We start from the raw sequence: 18718 nt of genomic DNA, 5'->3' as shown, positions 1-18718 counted from the left end.
ACAACAGGAACATGTTCCCACTCTCACAGTTTCTTAGAGGTGTTAATAGGATGTACTGCTACGTTGTTATCTCTTATCTAGGTGTTGGGCTGCCAGGATGGGACCATCGCCTGCTACCAACTTATCTTCAGTACAGTTCACGGCCTCTACAAGGATCGCTATGCTTATAGAGACAGCATGACTGATGTCATTGTCCAGCACCTCATCACTGAACAAAAAGGTGGACTTTTGCTTTGGCAACAGGATATTTAGTCTATAATAGAGGACCTATTGTGATGACACTCCAAATAATAATGTATGTGTCTTGAAGCAGCACAGTTAAGTGCCATGATCAAGGACATAGACCTTTTTCACGGCAGACATGTTGACATGTCATAGTAGGAAAAGCACAGCTGAAATTGATAACCTTAACGATGGCTCAATTCCATCAAGTGTCCCAGTGAGCTATTTCAGTGAGTCAGCATGCACAATACCAGGGCCTCTCCTAAGTGGAATGCAGCCATCATTAATGGTTTTGAATACACCTGTGCTTTTCCTACTATGACATGTCAACATGTCTGCCGTGAAAAAGGTCTATTGAGGCAGTATTTTCTGGACTAAACTTTAAACGTTACCAATACCTTTAATAGGAATATATTGTAATTTTTCATATCCACCCCGTATCTGTCCTATTAACAGTCATCAAATTACAATTTTTGTTAAGGGTTTTTGAAATGGTGCATTTCTCATTTCAAACTTCATTTGTTTTTATAAAGGAGAGATGACAGAGTATTTCATTTTTTTACACATACAGGGAAGAGCAGCATGACATATTGTAACACTAAGTCCTGAAAAAACTCATTCAACAGGATGCATTGGCTGAGATAATTAAACTTTCCTCACCCTCACATGTCACTCTCTCCCTTCATTTCCTTCTTTCCCTAGTGAGGATAAAGTGCCGCGAGCTGGTGAAGAAGATCGCCATCTACAGAAACCGTCTTGCTATCCAGCTGCCTGAGAAGATCCTCATCTATGAGCTTTATTCAGATGACTCCTCAGACATGCACTACCGGATCAAGGAGAAAATTTGCAGGAAGTTTGAATGCAACTTGCTGGTGGTCTGCTCCCAGCATATCATCCTGTGTCAGGTCAGAAGCGATATGGTTCAATAGTCATTGTGCAGTGTAATGCTCATAAAAACAAAAGCATCCAAAACATCCATTTACATTTGCTTACTTTAAATGTCTTGCTTGCTTCTATAGAGCCTGTGTTTTGGGTCTTTCCTCACATTATGAGCTAAACAGTTTCCCTCCAGTTATGCTTCTCATAATACAGTAAATTATACTAACCTGCAGTTACACTTTGGTTCTTTGTAAATTATTCTAATGCACACTTGAAAGATTACTCAAGAGGTCGTAGAGACATTTGAGCACTAACATGATGGACACAGAGTGAATCAGTGTTTAGCCATTCAATACTAGCCCAAACAGTAAAAATGATAATATGAAATTGCTGCTTTTCCAGATGTTTCTGCCTAGTTTGCAAAAGGCTCCAGCTGTGCATGTGCTCTGCAGGCTCTGTCTCTCTCCCCTTATTAACCCTCTTCAAACTGGATAAAGCAAGACAGTTGAAGGAAGGGGAAGGACCACAGTCTGTTGAACCAGTGGGTGTCTCTTGGATTCCTCTCTGCTTCTTGTCTCTATGTGTTTGACAGAGGCTGGTAGGGAGGAGGAGCAGCCATAACACCGAGGTTATTTTCTTTTAAATCTGTCTGTGTGTGACAGAGGTGCTTCAGATCTCTCTCTAACAGGCATGCCTGTATTTCATGCCTCAGACAGCTTTTAGACCATATAAATAGGCTGTGCTAGTATGAGCTGTGTATGTCTGTGTTTTTATTGCAATGCTTTCTGATGTCAAGCCACGCTTTGCAGTGTTTAAAAAAGAACAATGTACAAAGATTTTTAACATTTATAAGTATGCTTGAATAAGGGTGTGATTAACACACTGTGAAATAATTAAAAACAATAATTTACTGAAGCAATCTGTGTTTCATGTGTTAAATGTAATTGTGGTCTCACCCTTCCCGCTCTGCTCTTGTGCAGGAGAAGAGACTCCAGTGCCTGTCCTTCACCAGTGTCAGGGAAAAAGAATGGGTGATGGAGTCTCTAATTCGCTACATCAAAGTGATTGGTGGTCCGCCAGGCAGAGAGGGCCTACTAGTAGGGTTAAAGAATGGAGCTGTGAGTATTTTGAGAAAATCATGCTCTTAAGCCAGTGGTCCAGGAATTTGAACATAAAAGAAACGTCTTTCTTCCTGAAGAAGATTTATTTTTATGTGGATGGGGCTGCAAGTGGCAACATTTATTCCTGTTTAGGGTTTACATTCATTACAGCTGGCGGTAGTTCTGATCTCGCTCTGCTTGTCATTGTTTTTGTGATGTAGATCCTGAAGATATTTGTTGACAACCTGTTTCCCATCACGTTGCTGAAGATGTCTACCTCGGTGCGCTGCCTGGACATGAGCGCCTCCCGCAATAAACTTGCTGTGGTGGATGAGCACAACACTCTCCTAGTCTATGACATCAACAGTAAAGAGCTGCTTTTTCAGGTCAGCAGGCAGTGGAGAGAGTTAAGGGAATGATAAATACTTTCCAGAGGTGCAATGGGATGGAATAAAATAGACACATGTATATGTAATTATTTGTATTAGGTACAGGTACATATCTTATATGTACTCCTGCCTGGTCTGTGTTCCACAGTCACCTCTAGACCTTATTTCCCTGCTACCCTCCCTTACCTGCCTCCTCTCTTTTGCTCTCCCTGTAGGAGCCTAATGCTAACAGCGTGGCCTGGAACACCCAGTGTGAGGACATGCTGTGCTTTTCTGGAAATGGCTACCTTAACATCAAGGCTAGCAACTTCCCTGTACACCAGCAGAAGATGCAAGGCTTTATGGTTGGCTACAACGGCTCTAAGATCTTCTGTCTCCACGTCTATTCCATGTCGGCTGTGGAGGTGCCTCAGGTGTGTAGTATGTTGTCAGCCGATTGTAGTCTGGAGGCAATGACGGTGTTCCACATGGTCATAATGTAGAAATAAAAGCACACAATTGCCAATGGTTGGTTGGTGTTGGAATCTTAAATATCATGGTATTCATTTGTACAACAAAGACAAAAATTACTTACATGAATTGCTTTTCTATGAGTTATTGAGACGAGTGTGGTGCAGATATCATTTTGTTTGTGGTCATCTTCTTATTCATGATTGCTGCTGTTTTCACAATGTAAAGTTTGTAATGCTTTTTGCCGGTGGTGTTGTTGCTCTGTCCAGTCAGCGCCCATGTACCAATACCTGGAGAAGAAGATGTTTAAGGAGGCCTACCAGATCGCCTGTCTAGGTGTGACGGACAGTGACTGGAGGGATTTAGCCACAGAGGCCCTGGAGGGACTTGACTTTGACACCGCCAAGAAGGCCAGTCTCACACACACACACACACACACACACACACACACACACACACACACACACACACACACACACACACACACACACACACACACAAATGTACAACATAGCAGCAACTCCTCCAAATGTGGTGACAGTACCTTGCTTTTACCTTAGCTTACTCTTAGCTTTACTTTTAGGCTTCATGTCATGTAAGGTGCATTACCCAGGCAGTCAAATATAAATAATTGTTCATTAACTTTTTTTTCAGGATTTTAAAGAAGCTGGTACTGCAAAAGAAAACACAAAACATCAGGTTCTGAGAGACCATCCTCTAAAATATATCTTGTCTTTTCCCAATTTCAGGCCTTCATTAGAATCAGAGACCTGCGCTACCTGGAGCTCATCAATAGCATCGAGGTAATACCTACTCTTAAAAAAGGGAAAGAAAATAAATTCTTCAATATTGTGGAAAGTCAAGTTCACATTTTTGTTTGCTGATTTCTGCTCCAACCAGAGCTGACATCATTAAAGTTAGACAAGGCTTTGGGGATACTGGGTCAATTACAATTATTATGGTCATCATACATTAATTGCAAGGCTGTGCCCTGAGCTACACTTAAAAACCTCTCGAACAAGGGAGGAACCTGTGTCCTGAATTACCTCCTCTGGTCCAATATGCACAACATGCAAGCACATATACACACACAGCAATGCACACACACATTCCTTGACAATATGCATGCAGAGCAGAGGAAAGTCTTTTTTAACTTGGCTAGTGCCGGAACAAAGTTTTAGCTGTTTTCACTTTTGAAAAGGGGAAATGTCCTTTGAAAGGGTGCTTTTTTCCGGTGAATGTTTACTGTATTCTATAAACATTGTATTTGTTCTCTAGTTTCATTAGTGGGAATGCTGTTCAGCAGCATTCCAACTATTGTTATTCTGTTCTTTATTAGTGGGAATGCTGTTCAACAGCATTCCAACTATTGTTATTCTGTTCTTTATTAGTGGGAATACTGTTCAACAGCATTCCAACTATTCTGTTCTTTATTTTTCTGTCTTCTTCTTCTTATTTATTCCGTACGTTTTTTGGCTCTCCATAACTTCTGCATACTTTCAGCTATTAAAACCATTCAACTTTTAAAATGTTCAGCTCTTTCAGCTAATGATGGGACTTCAACTTTTTTTTCTACTATTTATACTTTTTTAAATATTAAGCTTTTAAACATTTTATTTTAACATTAAACTCAATGATTTTTATCAAACTTTCTCAGTTTGATATATTTTACTGTTTTGGTGAAAAAGCTGTTTAAGTTTAGTGATCATTTCAGGATTTTTTTGCGTTTAAACTGAGTGTATATGGCGCCAGCTAGAGTGGATGATGTCATCGCCAGAGCTCAGAGCCTTAAAAAAAAAATCTTTGTCCCTTCTCTATAAATTGCTCTCACACCCACAATATTTACTTGTCATGCATAATTTATACATCAGAACGTATGTATTTTTGTCTAGTTTCAGCCAATTTGCTCAGTTATCTGATATGACTTATACTTTTGGCTCGGTGAGCTTCCAAATGACAAGAGTTCCACATCTTCCTCCATTTGCTGCCCTGTTTAATATTCTCCACATTTCTGAATGAAACGCAGAGTGAACCACTTTTTTAAATCGCTGATATGCCCACATTTTTAAGTTTATCAACATAACTTTTATATGGATGTGTTCATAAAGGCCTTGTCATGGTCCCGATTACATCATTTGACTGATAGCCCTTATCGTTTTAGCAGTCTGAGCCTTTATTTGAGAGCTTGCTCTCAGTGTCTTTGAATAGCTCCAGTGTGTGCACAGGTGACAGTTTCAGCAGGTGACACGCTCGTTAACCTGATTAAAGATGAAAGAGATCTCATCACAGAGATCAAAGGGTGTTTTCACTGGTCATACGTTACCATGACAACACTTTCATAGACAGTTGCATTAAATACTACTGGCAGTAATATGAACATTATATCTTTTGCGTTCCACTACTGTCTGTCTGTCATTCTGTCTGTCTCCCTCCCTCCCTTCGTCTGTGTCTATCTGTCTCCCTCCCTTCGTCTGTGTCTGTGTCTATCTACGTCTGTGTCTATCTGTGTCTATCTGTGCCTGTCTGTGCCTATCTGTGTCTGTGTTTATCTGTGTCTGTGTCTATATGTGTCTGTGTCTATATGTGTCTGTGTCTATCTGTGTCTGTGTTTATGTGTCTGTGTCTATCTGTGTCTGTCTCTCTCTCTCTCTCTCTCTCTCTCTCTCTCTCTCTCTCTCCTCTCTCTCCCTCCCTCCCTCCCTTCCTCTCTCTCTCTCTCTCTCTCACTCCCTCTCTCCCTCCCTCCCTCCCTTCTTCCCTCCCTCCCTACCTCCAGGGTAATTTGTGATTTCATCCATGTATATATCCCGCTTCTTTTCAGGCAATATATTCACCTCTCAGCTCTTTAGGGTCATGCTTGTTTGTTCTACGCAATGGATATGGCTGATAATAATACAAAGTATTTATACTTTCAGCCTTTTTAGTCAATTTATTGGAACTTCCACTTTTGACGGTATTACAGTTCAGCTTCCAGCTTTTATAGAAATGTTTTTTGGCTGTTCGCTTATTAAGGTAATGCAGTTCAGCTTCCAACTGACACTTTTACATTTCAAATTCCAAGTTTTTCAGCAGTGCAGTGCAATCCATTTGAGATTTTTTAAACATTTTTTTTTATTTCTGCATTTTAGTACATGTTTCTCATAGGATTTGTAAGTCTTCCATACTTAATAGATAAATTCAGAACTCACAATGTTTTACACCGATGGCATCGTTGAACTTTTAAAGCCAACAATTCAGTTTGGCGTCAGCTTTGAACTTTTTAAGGAAATTCATACTTATTAAAACGATTTAAACTTTTTCAACTATTATCAGGTCTTTAACTTCTTCTTGCGGATTTAAGCTATTCATCCAGTTTAGCTTTAGCAATTCAGCTATTCAGCATTCCCACGCATTTTCTGCAGGAAATGCATTTTCTAGTTATAACTGATGGTGTAAGAGTTTAGTGTGGGTTCAGAGGTGAGGTTGACTGTATCCAGTAAGCCAATAGTTGTTAGTGCCTTCTGTGTTTTTTGACTCATTGTGTGTGTGTGTGAACACACATGTTATGTGTGTATATGCATTTATCTCTGCTCACATGCCGTGTTTGTGTTGCCTGATTTGCAGGAGAGGAAGAAGCGGGGTGAGAACGACAATGAGCTGTTCCTGGCAGACGTCTATGCCTACCAGGGGAAATTCCATGAGGCAGCCAAGCTTTACAAACGTACCGGCCACGAATCCAGAGCCCTGAGCATGTACACTGACCTGCGCATGTTCGAGTATGCCAAGGTGATTAAATCATTGATTGGCAAAAATGCACATACGCATGTACAACATACTTTTGTATCAATATGGACAGAACAACCTGCAAAGCACTGCATGTTTTAGGGGTCTAGAACATATGCTTTTCCTCATCATGTGCAGTTATGCCAAGTTGGGGCCCTGAACTGTGTTCAAATGGCTCCCCTTTACCGTCTGTCTTTCATCTCCTCATATATCACTGAAATCTCCACATATATCATCTGATCAGTACACACACACACACGCAATGCTCTTACAGACATATCCATGTACAACACAAGGGTAACTTACACACATAGAGTTGGAAATGGAGCACAAAAGGAAAAAATAAGGTGAGGGTCTGCTTTTACATGAATACTTTGATGAGGAGGTCAGTTGGAGTTGAGACAAATTTATGCTTTATTATGTTTACATGTGGGGGGACACTTTGATCATCGGCGTTACATTCACATTGCTGGAGCAGATGACACAGCTATGACTTGTCCATGTATATTTGTGTGTGTGTATGTATCAGATTGTATGTTTGTTTGATGTGGCTGCTGTATATTTATGTGGCTTGTGTGGCCATCTGGTCCTACAGGCTGTTTGTTTTAGGTAGGATGGACACCGGAGGGCTAGCCCCCTGCTGTTTGTGTGACTGTCTTTCTCCTGTCTCGGCCTTGACCCAAGTGATTCTGTCTGTCTGAAATGGACTTCTCTTGCCCTCCTCTCAGATTAACTGTGTTACATACATTCCTCGCTTCTCATCAGTGTTAATGGAGATTTCCCAGTTATCCATTGGTATGTTGGTAAGTTTGTAGTCTACATCCTTGACGTTCCACTCCCGGGATTGCTCCGTTGCCGCCGGAAAATCCGCTGGATTTCACTCGTTGCCTTGGGCTTCCTTTGTGTTGGCATTTTAAACTCCGGTCGAGTTATGAGAACTATGGTTAACCTTTTCTCTGATCTCTGCAAGGCAAATTCAGACAGCTAGCTAGACTGTCTGTCCATTCTGAGTTTTCTGTTGCACGACTAAAACAACTTTTAAACGTACACGTTCCACTAAAACAAGTTCCTTCCGAGCCTATTTTGCAGCGGCATCGCGGCTTTTCTCCAGCGCGCTTTGGAGGAGGGTCTGGCAAAGCGAGAAAAGTTTGTAAGTGTTTGAAAATACTCTATGTGTCTTTCTTGCAGGAGTTTATTGGAGCAACAGATCCTAAGAACTCTCGGATCCTGATGACCAAGCAGGCAGACTGGGCTAAGAGCAGCAAGGAGCCCCGGGCAGCAGCGGAGATGTACCTGTCAGCAGGAGAACATCTCAAAGCCATAGACATTATAGGGGAACACGGCTGGGAAGACATGTAGGTGTCAGTCACTGTATGAAACATTCTAGATCAGTCCTCCACCATAAAATAGACTGTTATTCCTGTTTAACATTTACTAAACCACCTTTTAGATTTGTGTGCATGATTTTTTACCAAATCTATAAATGTCATCCAAAATACTTTAGGCACATTTCTAGTCCATAACTTAACAAAAGAAAGTAATGTCAAGTTAATATGGTTAGAAATGTTCACACTCTCAGTCTAATGTCTAAAATCTTACTGTCAGTGGTGGAATTCTCATTCTTTAACTGTCTATGTTTCTAGACATGAATTGAATATTCAACAAGGATGGTGAATCTAGCTTGGGACAGGGAGGGGACAAAATACAAAGGGCCACATTTAAACCCCTGAACCCAAAGGTTGAATCTGATACAGATACACACTTAGCCCACTAAGCCATTCCACATGCTTTAACCATTGCAGACTCCTGATTGGATGTTTAAGTTTAAAGTTCCTCTCAACTCAAAATATGTGTTGCTTATTGTTACTTGACTTGAATGATTGACCCTCAATTACTTGCAGATTTTATAGGCTAGAATGCTGTTTTCACAATAATTTGCTGAATGGAGAAACTTTCACTGTGCTTACCTTAAATTTAAGTTTTATCACGAGTTTGGAAGCCAACACAACAAGTGTGTTGTGAAAACTTTAAGCCTCCGGTGCACACACACTGAGAATGGACTTTTCGGTGATGTACTGTAGTAGACACCTCAACTATTTTTCATTTTAAAACTTTAACTACTGGACACAAGATATTAAATAATTTGTAATTAGATCACTTCACATGTTTTTTTGAAAACCATATCAGACATGAATTGTCTTAAAACATGTCTCGGGGGATCTTTAACTTGCAATCTGTTTTGCATAGTAGGCAAGGCAGCATGATTAAATATGCATCTCTCATTCAGAGGATCTGTTTTAAAAGGTATATTTGATATGCTGAGCGAAAGCCATGATAGCTAAGAAAGTACATAGGGAATTATTACCTTTCTATTAGCTTTCACTCATACATGCATAGTGGGAATGAGGGGTGTGAGTGTGTGTTGTTGAAAACCCAGCAAACTGATAAGCCAGTGGTCTGGTGGTCATATCAGAACTCCCCACTGACTCCATCTGACCTATTGTCTGCATGCTGTAAGTCTCCTGTGGTGCTACCAGTGGGTCAGCACTATAAACACTGCAGCTGAACAGAGTCAGGGCTCTTTAACCTGAATCTGATTCAGCCAGTGACCCTGACTGGTTCATATTCTTTTTGGGGTCATGAGCATAATTTGATACAGCAGACCCCCATGTAAGGGTTTATCTGCACTCGCCCTCTGTGTGTGTGTGTGTGTGTGTGTGTGTGTGTGTGTGTGTGTGTGTGTGTGTGTGTGTGTGTGTGTGTGTGTGTGTGTGTGTGTGTGTGTGTGTGTGTGTGTGTGTGTGTGTGTGTCATCTCATTCCTCTCTCCTCTCACCCAGGCTGATCGACATTGCTCGTAAGTTAGACAAGGCTGAACGCGAACCGCTGGCAAAGTGTGCGTTCTATTTTGAGAGGCTGAAGCACCATGGCTATGCTTCAGAGACGTATTCCAAGATGGGAGACCTGCAGGCTCTAGTGCAGCTGCATGTGGAAACTCGGCACTGGGAAGAGGTACGACACAATTATTCACACAGAAGGCACACCTGCTCTGCTTATCACACCTTTTGTATATAGTTTCCTGAGACAATCACATAAATATAATGTGAACCACATGGGACTGTTCTAAATAAACTATTGTGGTACTCAGAAACCCATATCACAAAACACTTGATGTTCATGGCTTGTTCAATTTAAGCAGGGGTCTCACTAGAAGTGTATTGTATTTGTTAAAGTAACCACAGCTGAATGCAAACAATAAGACAATGCATTTGCCGGATTTTTTAACAAACTTAAACCACACACACACACACACACACACACACACACACACACACACACACACACACACACACACACACACACACACACACACACACACACACACACACACACACACACACACCAGAGCTAATCATCCAGCTTTGGATTTCTCTGAATCCATGCCCACATGATGATTAGGGAGTAAGAAGCACAAAACACTACTGCACTGAAAGAGTATCAGCTTAAAGCTCTTTTCTGCTTCCAATCCAATTCCTCCATGATGATGCTCAGACAAGAAGAACATTTTTAATCTTTAATCGAGTTTAGGGCGTTACCGAGATGCACATTGGTGATTTGCACGCTGAAACAGAAGAGCCAAAAACAGAACATCAAATCACATGGTTCTGCTGTAGTGTCTGAGGAAGTATTCCTGGATATTTATTTGATCCTCAGAGAGAAAAAAGAAAGAGAGAGGGAGGCTTGAGGAAGGGTTGAGAGAACGGTTAGGCTTTATGTGCTTCACTGGGGGAGGTGGACACCAAGACAGGCCAGAACACAGACTTTGTTACAGCATGGACCATATGGATGCTATTCACTGCTCCCACTCTTTTCTACAAGAAAGTATTTTTTTAAATGACTTTGGGCTCACAGGCCTGGGACACACACAGTCTCTAGCTCTCTTTAACTCTATTGTATGACTGGTGTGTGTGTTTCTTGGCTCAGGTTTTGCCACAGGACATTTAGATTAATCAGTCACTATAACAGGAAAATATGTGTCCACAGTGCACTTCAACAGCTCTTTATACCCTGTCATTCAAACAGCGTAAGAGCTGCAGTTCTAGTTCCAATTCAGTGTGAAATCAACTTAGCTCATACACTTTTTTTTGTTCTCAATTCATTAATAAAGCTGTATTGCGAAGCAATGTTTTGACTGGAAGTAATGTTTGCTTCTCTGAATAATGTGTGGTAACTTGCATGTCCCTAATCAACTGCAGTTCAACAGTAATTAATCAGGGCAAAACTTTTCTCCATATTACAGTCTGTGGGACTTATACATTCTCATGTCAACTTGTAACATACACTGTATTTTATGTCTCTTCTTTGCACTCACCTGTCCATTCTCAGGCCTTCTCACTGGTGGAGAAGCACCCCCAGTTCAAAAATCACGTCTATGTGCCTTATGCCCAGTGGTTGGCAGAAAATGACCGCTTTGAGGAGGCACAAAAAGGTGAGCTTGCATCACCAACAGGGCTTTACTTTCACCTTAAGTCAGGCTATTTGGGATGCTCCAGTGTATACATTCACAAAAGTTTATTTTAAATGTATGTTTCCAGGATTATTTCACAGCCAATGTTTACATATGGAAGTTATAAAGCCTGGCCAGCTCTCGAAGCAGACATGTTTCATTACTTCCTTAAGATTCTCTGAATTTATTGTAAAACATGATCCTCTTTGCTGGAGCAGAGCAGAACAGAGCTGAGCTGCCTGTTAACTGAATGACATGCATGCATGCCTCTAATCACCAGTACTACAAGCGGCTCTGATGATGATTACCAACTGTAACCATAGTTATAATCAGCTCATAGATTTGTAATTATGATCTCAGCAGGCATATTTCCTCTTCTACATAATCTTCCTCTGCCTGCCATGGAACTCATGACTGAACAGAGCTTTCTTATGGTCATGCAGTATTGTGTTACTAGTGATTGTAATTGAATCTAGGATTCCAGCCTGTCTCCTGTCCGCTGCACTGGTACTTCTCAATAACAACTTGAAAAAAGTTAACACTAGGCTGAATTAGTTGGAAACATATTTGTGCGGCTCAGTTGTTCCCGAAATGGGGTTCTGAACCTCCAGGAGTCCATCAAGAGATTTTATTGGGTCTGCTGCGTTTTTCCTTATCACCTAACTGCTGTTTGACTGTTTTCTTATAACCAATGTCTTCAGTTTGAATATATCCTCTTATAGTTGTCATATTTCTCAATTTCATTCACTCAAATTCTTTATCATACTGCATATTGGATCACACTACAGTTTTCTAATTGATTGATCATGCTATAAACTTTGATTGACTTGATTTCTGTTATACACAGAAAAATACATGTTGGTTATTGAGTTTACAATTGTCCAAAGCATTAACTTGTTAATGTGTATTTACTATGAAGTTTCAGGTTGTATTATTCAGTTGTGTTGTATTGTAGTAGTTGGTTAACACAGGGTCAATGGTGCAATGAAACATATTCTACGAGACAGGGGTGAGCTCAGCAATAAAAGCAGTAGTCGCTGCAATAAGAGCACTAGTCATACAAAGATTAAAAAAAAAGATAAAATGGCAATAGGATGTAAGATAAGATGAAAGGACATAAAGAAAATATAGCACTATATACATATATGAGAATGAGGATTGTGTGTAAAAATAAGTTACAAGTTTGTCAAACAGTATTATAACACAAACATGTATTTGTTTGAGAGCTTTGACCTGAAAATGTTGGGAACCACTGCTGTACTCTGCGTTTTGGTCAGCTTGTGTTTTGTGTTTCTGTAAGGGCAAAGGAGTGGGTGTCACTTCCTAACATTTACCAACAGCAGCTGAATGTGGTTTTTAACCAGTTAGGTAGACTGATAAATATTTGCCACTAATGTATCCTGACCCCCCACTGTGGTTGCAGGGGCAGGGTCACTGGTGGGCCCGACTGCCTAAAGCTGCTGCTAATTACCCTCTGATAGGAACATGAAGAATAGCGCTCACGTTTATTAGGGCTTTAATGTCCAAGTGCTGTGGTGTTTCATATTCAGGAGCAACTTCCCTGTTTGGAAAATACTTATGTTAGTAATTACATGTGAAACATTTGGAAAACGTTCTTGTTTCCATTAGGTTCATATTTGTGTGTGTGTGTGTGTGTGTGTGTGTGTGTGTGTGTGTGTGTGTGTGTGTGTGTGTGTGTGTGTGTGTGTGTTTTGCTACACTTTTATGTGTTAGGTACAGTAAAAATCTCTAGGGTATGAGAATCCAATTGTGTCGAAAAACACAGCTAATTCTGAATGATTCTTCCCAGATGTGTGAGTGTCGATAGAATACATTAATAGAGTATACATCAGACATATTGTTTTTGTATTGTCAACCTAGACTTTCATAAACACACACTGATTGCTTTTGTACTTTTGTATTATTAATATGATATAATCAACCCAAAGCCAGTTCATGAAAGCTATGTTGTTCTTAACAGTGTCTGGTAGCTTTTTCCTTTTATAAATCTTTTCCAAAGAGGACACGAGAGGCACCATTGCTGAAATAAGTTGTCATAATTCTTGCCTCAGGCTTGATTGTGAAATAATATCTGGGGAAGTGCAGTGAAAAACCACCACAACAATGACAACTTGGCACCAAATATGTCACACATAAAAATCAATAAAGGATGTCTTTAGATTGGCACTTGAAATCCAGTATTGCCTGAAGGACACATCATAACAATCCATAAATCACCACTTCTTTATTTCTTACACTCCATAGCATTTCACAAGGCAGGGCGACAGAACGAAGCAGTTAAAGTCCTCGAGCAGCTTACCCAAAATGCAGTGGTGGAGAACAGGTTCAACGATGCAGGGTACTATTATTGGATGCTATCTATGCAGTGTCTGGACATTGCTAGAGGTGAGACCCATCGTCCCTGCAATGGAAAGAAGCATTTGTTTTTACCCGACAGCCTAATGCATTTATTGTTTCCCACTAATCCTTTTGGTATGTTGTCTGAAGCAGAAAGTGAAGACCAGAGGGATGAAATGCTGAAGAAGTTTGAGCGTTTTCAGCATCTTGCCGAGCTCTACCACGTCTATCGCTCCATTCAGCGCTACACGGTGAGAACGTGATACTTTGTCAACCCTAATCTTTTATAGCCAGACCAGACAAAAGTAGGAGGAGGCCTTAGAAATTAGGAGGGAGACATATGATTGGCTGTCAGATTGAAAGCCCTGGAAACAGTACCTGCTATGTGGTTAGGTTTCTGTTTGGGAATAAACACATTCATGTTCCTAATATAGTTTTTTTCAACATGAGGTATACTGACAGTCCACTGTGTTGCTGCCCTCTTTCTAATCAACTTATGTACTCAAATTTCTCGAGACCACTGTGGGTTTGACAAGGAGAAGGCCTGGCTCTGCAAGATTATGTCAGTCCAAAAAAAGACTCAGGGTAAAGGACATATTAAAATGTGCACAGAGGTTTTCGGTAAAGTGAACAACAGTGAGGTGAGGGTGTTAATTTCAGGTGGAGACCACTGAAAGGGAATTTAATCACATTGAACTACTCAGGAACCAAAATTACTAAACGTTTGTGCAAATATATTACTTAAAAGTTGACAGAAAAGGAAAAACAGAAAAGGATAATGATAAACATACTACACATAACTGCCCATAGTGATAATGCCCTTTATGCAACAGTCGAAATGGTTCACTTCCTGTAACCGCTCTGATCCATATCACCATGGTAACCAGCTGCTAGATTGATCTTGATGACTACTGCATCAGTGGTCTTCTCTAAGTCCCCAGCCCTAACCTACTTACAAACAAGCAATCTCTGGTTATGAGCACTAAATGGGTGACCTGGCCTGTGTCAGTGTCCTCATTTGTTTGTTTCAGCTTTCTGCTCGGCTCTGGTCACACCCCTGCAATAGAGAGGCTTCGCTGTGAACCAGACCAGAGCAGGAAACCTCTATATCTCACCTTAACTCTCCAGGGCAGGCACTACAGATTTTTAACTTTTGGGATAAAGTGCAGTTAGTGATTGCTTTAGCAAATTTTTTCCTGTCACCCAAACAAAGTGAGTAGGGCACTGTGAGGTGGGCTGAGGCACTGTATAGGGTTTTAGACTGGGCTAAAAGATGAAACAATTAAGCAGGGCAGTAGGAGAGATGGAGCTTTTTAAAAATGAAAATGTAAACCACCCAAATTTTTAAATCCTATTTTTGAACTCTTTCTATCTGCAGGATGAGCCCTTCAGTTCCCACATGCCAGAGACGCTCTTCAACATCTGCAGGTTCCTTCTGAACAACCTCACCAAGGACATACCGCCAGGCATTTCGAAAGTGTATCCTTCCATTTGAGAATGTAGTCCTAACATAGCAAAAGATATCGAGCAAATATTTTTTAGAAGAAAGTATTGTGGGGTTCTTCCTCTCTGGAAAACTCTCAAGAACAGTCATGCCAATCTGAAATCAAGACTGGCAGAGAGACAGTGATGATAAAGTGGTGGAAAAGAGATAGAAGTAGAGAGAAAACAGAAAAGTTGGCACCACTGCGGAAAATCATGCTGCTGCAGAGAGAGAAAAGGGGTGATGATGGGGAGGAGGAGACGATGCCAGCAAGAGGCACATTCTCCGTTATCTAAACAAATGCTTTGATTAGTGAACTTTCATACGTATACATACATACATACATAAACACACTGACTAAACAATGTGCTTTAATTTAAAAAAATACACAAAACACACATAGCCACACAAACATATCCATGTAGCCACACACAGTGGCGGCAGAGTATGAGGAAGGAAAGCCCAGCCTTTGAGGAGGAAATCAGGCTGAGCAGCTGGAATCCTCTGCAGCCGAACTGAGGTGTTCCAAAAACTTTAAACTTAGATTTATAGACTTAGCCGGAATGCGTTGGAAATGGTTTGAACAATTAAACACAATGTCACAGAAAAGCTGCACTAAACAAGTTTCACAATAGGAGGACGTGCATTTATCAACAGTCCCAGCCATGGAACAGAACTGGGTGTGTGGGTGGAGCTGGAGAGTAGCTGAGTGGAGAGGAAAGGAGAGGAGTGGTGTTACATTTTAGGTGATGGAGGAGTGCCAGCATAGAGCTGTTGCAGCTGCAACTCATTGACCTGTCATTGCCACTCTCAGAGCTGCTCTCTTAACAATCCATCTACATATAAATACAAATAAGCAACAATTTCCTCAACTCAGACACAAAAAACAGGCACACATGCTTGTATAAGCACACACACAAGCCCACAAACAACCTAAACAAGGTATTACTTTCAAGGCATTCAGCCAATGTTACTAACTCAGTATGGCTTTTGTTCTACTCATTAAGTAGTAAAAAATGAGGGAACCTACAGTTATTTATAAATGCACAAAAGTGCAAATGTTTCCACATAAAAAATAACTGATTTTAAATCAGATTATCTAGAAATCAACATCCCTGTTGCAGCTGTGTCTGTTACATTAGTATTCCTTAACCTTATTGTTAGTAACACCTTGTATGCGTTGGCCAAGCAGAGTCGAAGACTGGGTGCATATAAGCTTGCCAGATATTCCTACGAGAAACTCCAGGAACTGCACATTCCCTCTCGCTTCCAGGATTCCATAGAACTGGGCAGCCTCACCATTCGCTCCAAACCATTTCACGACAGCGAGGTGCTTTAAAGAGTTGGATGTACATGCTGGTATATTTAACCAGTTCTGAAATATTACTCATAAATAATTATATATGAGCAGTTACCCCTGTCTTTTGCTCTTAAGTGTGTGGGTTAAACTTCCATGTGTTCACTGCAGGACCTGATTGAAGGCATGATGTGCTACCGCTGCTCCACCAACAACCCCCTGCTGAACAATCAGGGGAGCGTGTGCATCAACTGCAGGCAGCCTTTCATCTACTCAGCCTCATCATATGGTCAGTGACACACAAACACATGGTGTGTAGTATTTGCCACAGAGGACGTCTCTGTCTAATGTAGCGTATCTCCTTATGTACAGAGGTGTTGCCTCTGGTGCAGTTCTACCTGGAGGAAGGCATCAGTGATGAAGACGCTGTGTCTCTAATTGACTTAGAAGTTCCTCACACAGATCAGAGGGATACACGCTGGCAGGATATGGACAACGGTGGTATCCTTTGATCATCTACATCTATGTAACAGCATAAAAAATACACACACACACACACACACACACACACACACACACACACACAGTAACAAATGATTCACATGCTTTTTTGTTTGAATTATTAACTCCTCACTCTGCTGGTCCTGAGAGGCTGTATCCCTGCCCTAACACACTGCACATCTCCTCGAAATTAAGCACGTGATTTCCCTCAGGTGTGTGACAGCTCTAAGAAGCTGTTTAGACTGCGTTGGCCTTGATTCTGGGCTGGTGGGTAAGCTGTCAGAGCTAAGTCATCTTAGCTCTTGAGCTTATAGGGTTAGCAAGGCTCTCCTGTATCATCTTAATGACACTAACCCTCCAAGAGCCACAGCCATAGCCCTAGTGCATGGATTAACCTGCATTAGCCAGCAGACACTCAAGGGCACTGAGGTCTGCGCTGTTCTTCCAGAGCCACAACGTGACTGACAGGCACGACTGATCAGCATTTTGAACTCTCACTTTTATAATAGTCTCTGAAGGATACATTTATAAGAGTTTTTTTCCTGTCTTGAAAATATAGAATTACAGAAAACGCATAACAAATAAAATATAATGTTGAAATGTGTGCATTGCTTGAGCTATTTGTTCTTAATTAACACCAAATCAGAGCTGCAGGCTTTGAGGATGGATGATGGTTTGGATGATCCAGAGGAAGACCCATTTACTGCCAAAATGAGCTTTGAGGTAATAAAGGACAGAGGAGATGAGGTGATTAATATTCCACCAACTGGGCAAACCAGCTGGACAGGGTAAAAGGACTGGCTCCATAATAGAATTTGGATGTGTTTATGTGTGTACAAACAGCAGGGGGGCTCAACCTTTGTCCCCGTCAAGGTGAGTCGCTTGGTGCTTCGCTCCATGAGCAGGAGGGACGTCCTGATCAAACGCTGGCCCAGGCCGCTCAAATGGGAATACTTCCGCTCCCTGCTGCCTGATGTGAGCATCACTATGTGCCCCACCTGCTTCAAGGTACATCATTTATAAGACACACTATCTTGTTGCTCATGTTCTATAGATAACATTTATTTTCAGATCATTTTTTTTCTGGGCTGTTCTAATGTTTGTATCTTTGTGTTTCCTCGTAGATGTTTCACAGTGAGGATTATGAGCTCCTGGTGCTTCAGCACAACTGCTGTCCTTATTGTCGCAGACCCATCGATGAACCAAACTGATCTATTACAACTGCTACAACTAGAGCAGCTATTTTTAAGAAATTGTACCCTGAAGATCTTTTTGTCCTGCAGTTGATTTTCGGACATTTCATCGTTATTCTTTTGCATTGTAATATAGTTGTAACTGTAACATACATAGACATTATTGTGAAGTTAACTTGAACGTGTTGCATGCTATTCCTTGAGCGCCCTCTCAAGAGCCTCTTTGTCATCCAAGGATGAGTGACTGAAGAATTACTTGTAGTGTCTGTGTGTTGTCATTATAGAGTGTAAGAAAAGTGCACCTTCAGCCAATCAACTCAATTGGATTAGTAGGATCAGATTACCTTGATCTTGTACTGACGACATTATCACTTTAAAGGCGACATGGGTGTACAGTGTAAAAAAGTATTGCTAAGAAAAACATTTATTTAAAAAACACAATTTAATCCTAATAGAAAACATATATTTGGCCAGATGCAAACAAATGCATTCCACAGACTTATATACTGAAGCTGTACTGTACGTTTTATAACGAGAAAAAAAAACTTTTCAATAAAATATTTTGGTACTTTTTATTA

At 40.9% G+C, this 18718-nt stretch overlaps 1 protein-coding gene across 2 annotated transcripts in view; it reads left to right on the top strand.

Annotated features, from left to right (window-relative positions):
- The window catches only part of ift122 (intraflagellar transport 122 homolog (Chlamydomonas)), a 23587-nt gene extending 4869 nt beyond the window's left edge, over positions 1 to 18718 (top strand). The window contains exons 10-29 of one of the 2 annotated variants that reach the window (XM_078255322.1): positions 82 to 220; positions 925 to 1127; positions 2082 to 2219; positions 2423 to 2587; positions 2806 to 3003; positions 3310 to 3450; positions 3790 to 3843; positions 6644 to 6805; positions 7991 to 8157; positions 9642 to 9813; positions 11188 to 11290; positions 13574 to 13714; positions 13817 to 13917; positions 15045 to 15145; positions 16314 to 16479; positions 16618 to 16735; positions 16819 to 16947; positions 17594 to 17670; positions 17791 to 17955; positions 18072 to 18718. In XM_078255322.1, the coding sequence (XP_078111448.1) occupies positions 82 to 220; positions 925 to 1127; positions 2082 to 2219; positions 2423 to 2587; positions 2806 to 3003; positions 3310 to 3450; positions 3790 to 3843; positions 6644 to 6805; positions 7991 to 8157; positions 9642 to 9813; positions 11188 to 11290; positions 13574 to 13714; positions 13817 to 13917; positions 15045 to 15145; positions 16314 to 16479; positions 16618 to 16735; positions 16819 to 16947; positions 17594 to 17670; positions 17791 to 17955; positions 18072 to 18158 (2727 nt within the window). In that variant the 3' untranslated portion in view covers positions 18159 to 18718. The remainder of the gene's footprint in view (positions 1 to 81; positions 221 to 924; positions 1128 to 2081; positions 2220 to 2422; positions 2588 to 2805; positions 3004 to 3309; positions 3451 to 3789; positions 3844 to 6643; positions 6806 to 7990; positions 8158 to 9641; positions 9814 to 11187; positions 11291 to 13573; positions 13715 to 13816; positions 13918 to 15044; positions 15146 to 16313; positions 16480 to 16617; positions 16736 to 16818; positions 16948 to 17593; positions 17671 to 17790; positions 17956 to 18071) is intronic. The other variant, XM_078255323.1, reaches the window with a different exon arrangement.

The sequence above is a fragment of the Sander vitreus genome, chromosome 7 (assembly GCF_031162955.1).
Source record: "Sander vitreus isolate 19-12246 chromosome 7, sanVit1, whole genome shotgun sequence".
Taxonomy (NCBI): Eukaryota; Metazoa; Chordata; class Actinopteri; order Perciformes; family Percidae; genus Sander; species Sander vitreus.
The sequence above is the reverse complement of the archived record's forward strand: the minus strand, read 5'-3'. Positions and strand labels throughout refer to the sequence as shown.